At 44.3% G+C, this 767-nt stretch overlaps 2 protein-coding genes across 4 annotated transcripts in view; one reads left to right on the forward strand and one right to left on the reverse strand.

Moving 5' to 3' along the window:
• LOC106811131 (trinucleotide repeat-containing gene 18 protein-like) overlaps positions 1–767 on the reverse strand; it is a 24,931-nt gene that overhangs the window by 12,318 nt on the left and 11,846 nt on the right. The gene's annotated exons all lie outside the window — the stretch shown is intronic.
• LOC106811137 overlaps positions 59–767 on the forward strand; it is a 2,155-nt gene continuing 1,446 nt past the window's right edge. The window contains exons 1-2 of one of the 3 annotated variants that reach the window (XR_001394105.1): positions 59–107; positions 280–467. Coding sequence is in view for 1 of the 3 variants with exons in the window: in XM_014814679.1 (XP_014670165.1) it covers positions 647–697 (51 nt within the window). In the remaining 2 variants the exon portion in view is untranslated. Of the gene's footprint in view, positions 108–279; positions 468–589; positions 698–767 lie in introns of those variants that run through there. The other 2 variants (XR_001394103.1, XM_014814679.1) reach the window with 2 other exon arrangements.

A 767-nucleotide genomic window follows, 5' to 3' on the forward strand; every position in this document is an offset into this window, starting at 1 on the left:
CTGAAAATAACCCTAGAACCGAGAGTAAACTCCATTTAACTGTATTATATAGTCAGGTGTGTTATATATTCAGGTGTGTTATATGTTTAACTGTATTATATAGTCAGGTGTGTTATATCATAAGATGTGTTATATCATCACAGGTGTTATATATAATCAGGTATGTTACATCATCAGGTATGCTATATAATCAGGTATGTTACATCATTAGGTATGCTATATAATCAGGTGTGTTATTTCACCTTGCATCTTACATAATCAGGTGTGTTATACCAACAGGTGCGTAGCTATGCGACACATTATCATCATTGTGATGGATTCAAGGATTTGATGATCGCTCACTGATCCAGCCAGCAGACACGGACACAGTTACAGACACGGATACAGTTACAGACACAGCGACGGCAGCCGTGCCACCGTTTGCTGGCATACAGCAGGTTGCTATAGGCTACAGCGCTCCTGTAAGTGTAAGCATGGCCACACACACACACACGTACAGACACCCATGCTTACACTTACAGGAGCGCTGTAGCCTATAGCAACCCACACACACGTACAGACATGCCACCATGCACACAGTCACAGCAGGTTGCTATAGGCTACAGCGCTCCTGTAAGTGTAAGCATGGCCACACACACGTACAGACATGCCACCATGCACACAGTCACAGCAGGTTGCTATAGGCTACAGCGCTCCTGTAAGTGTAAGCATGGCCACACACACACACACACACACACACACACACACACACACACACGTACAGACAT

The sequence above is a fragment of the Priapulus caudatus genome, unplaced genomic scaffold (assembly GCF_000485595.1).
Source record: "Priapulus caudatus unplaced genomic scaffold, Priapulus_caudatus-5.0.1 Scaffold507, whole genome shotgun sequence".
NCBI lineage: Eukaryota > Metazoa > Priapulida > Priapulimorpha > Priapulimorphida > Priapulidae > Priapulus > Priapulus caudatus.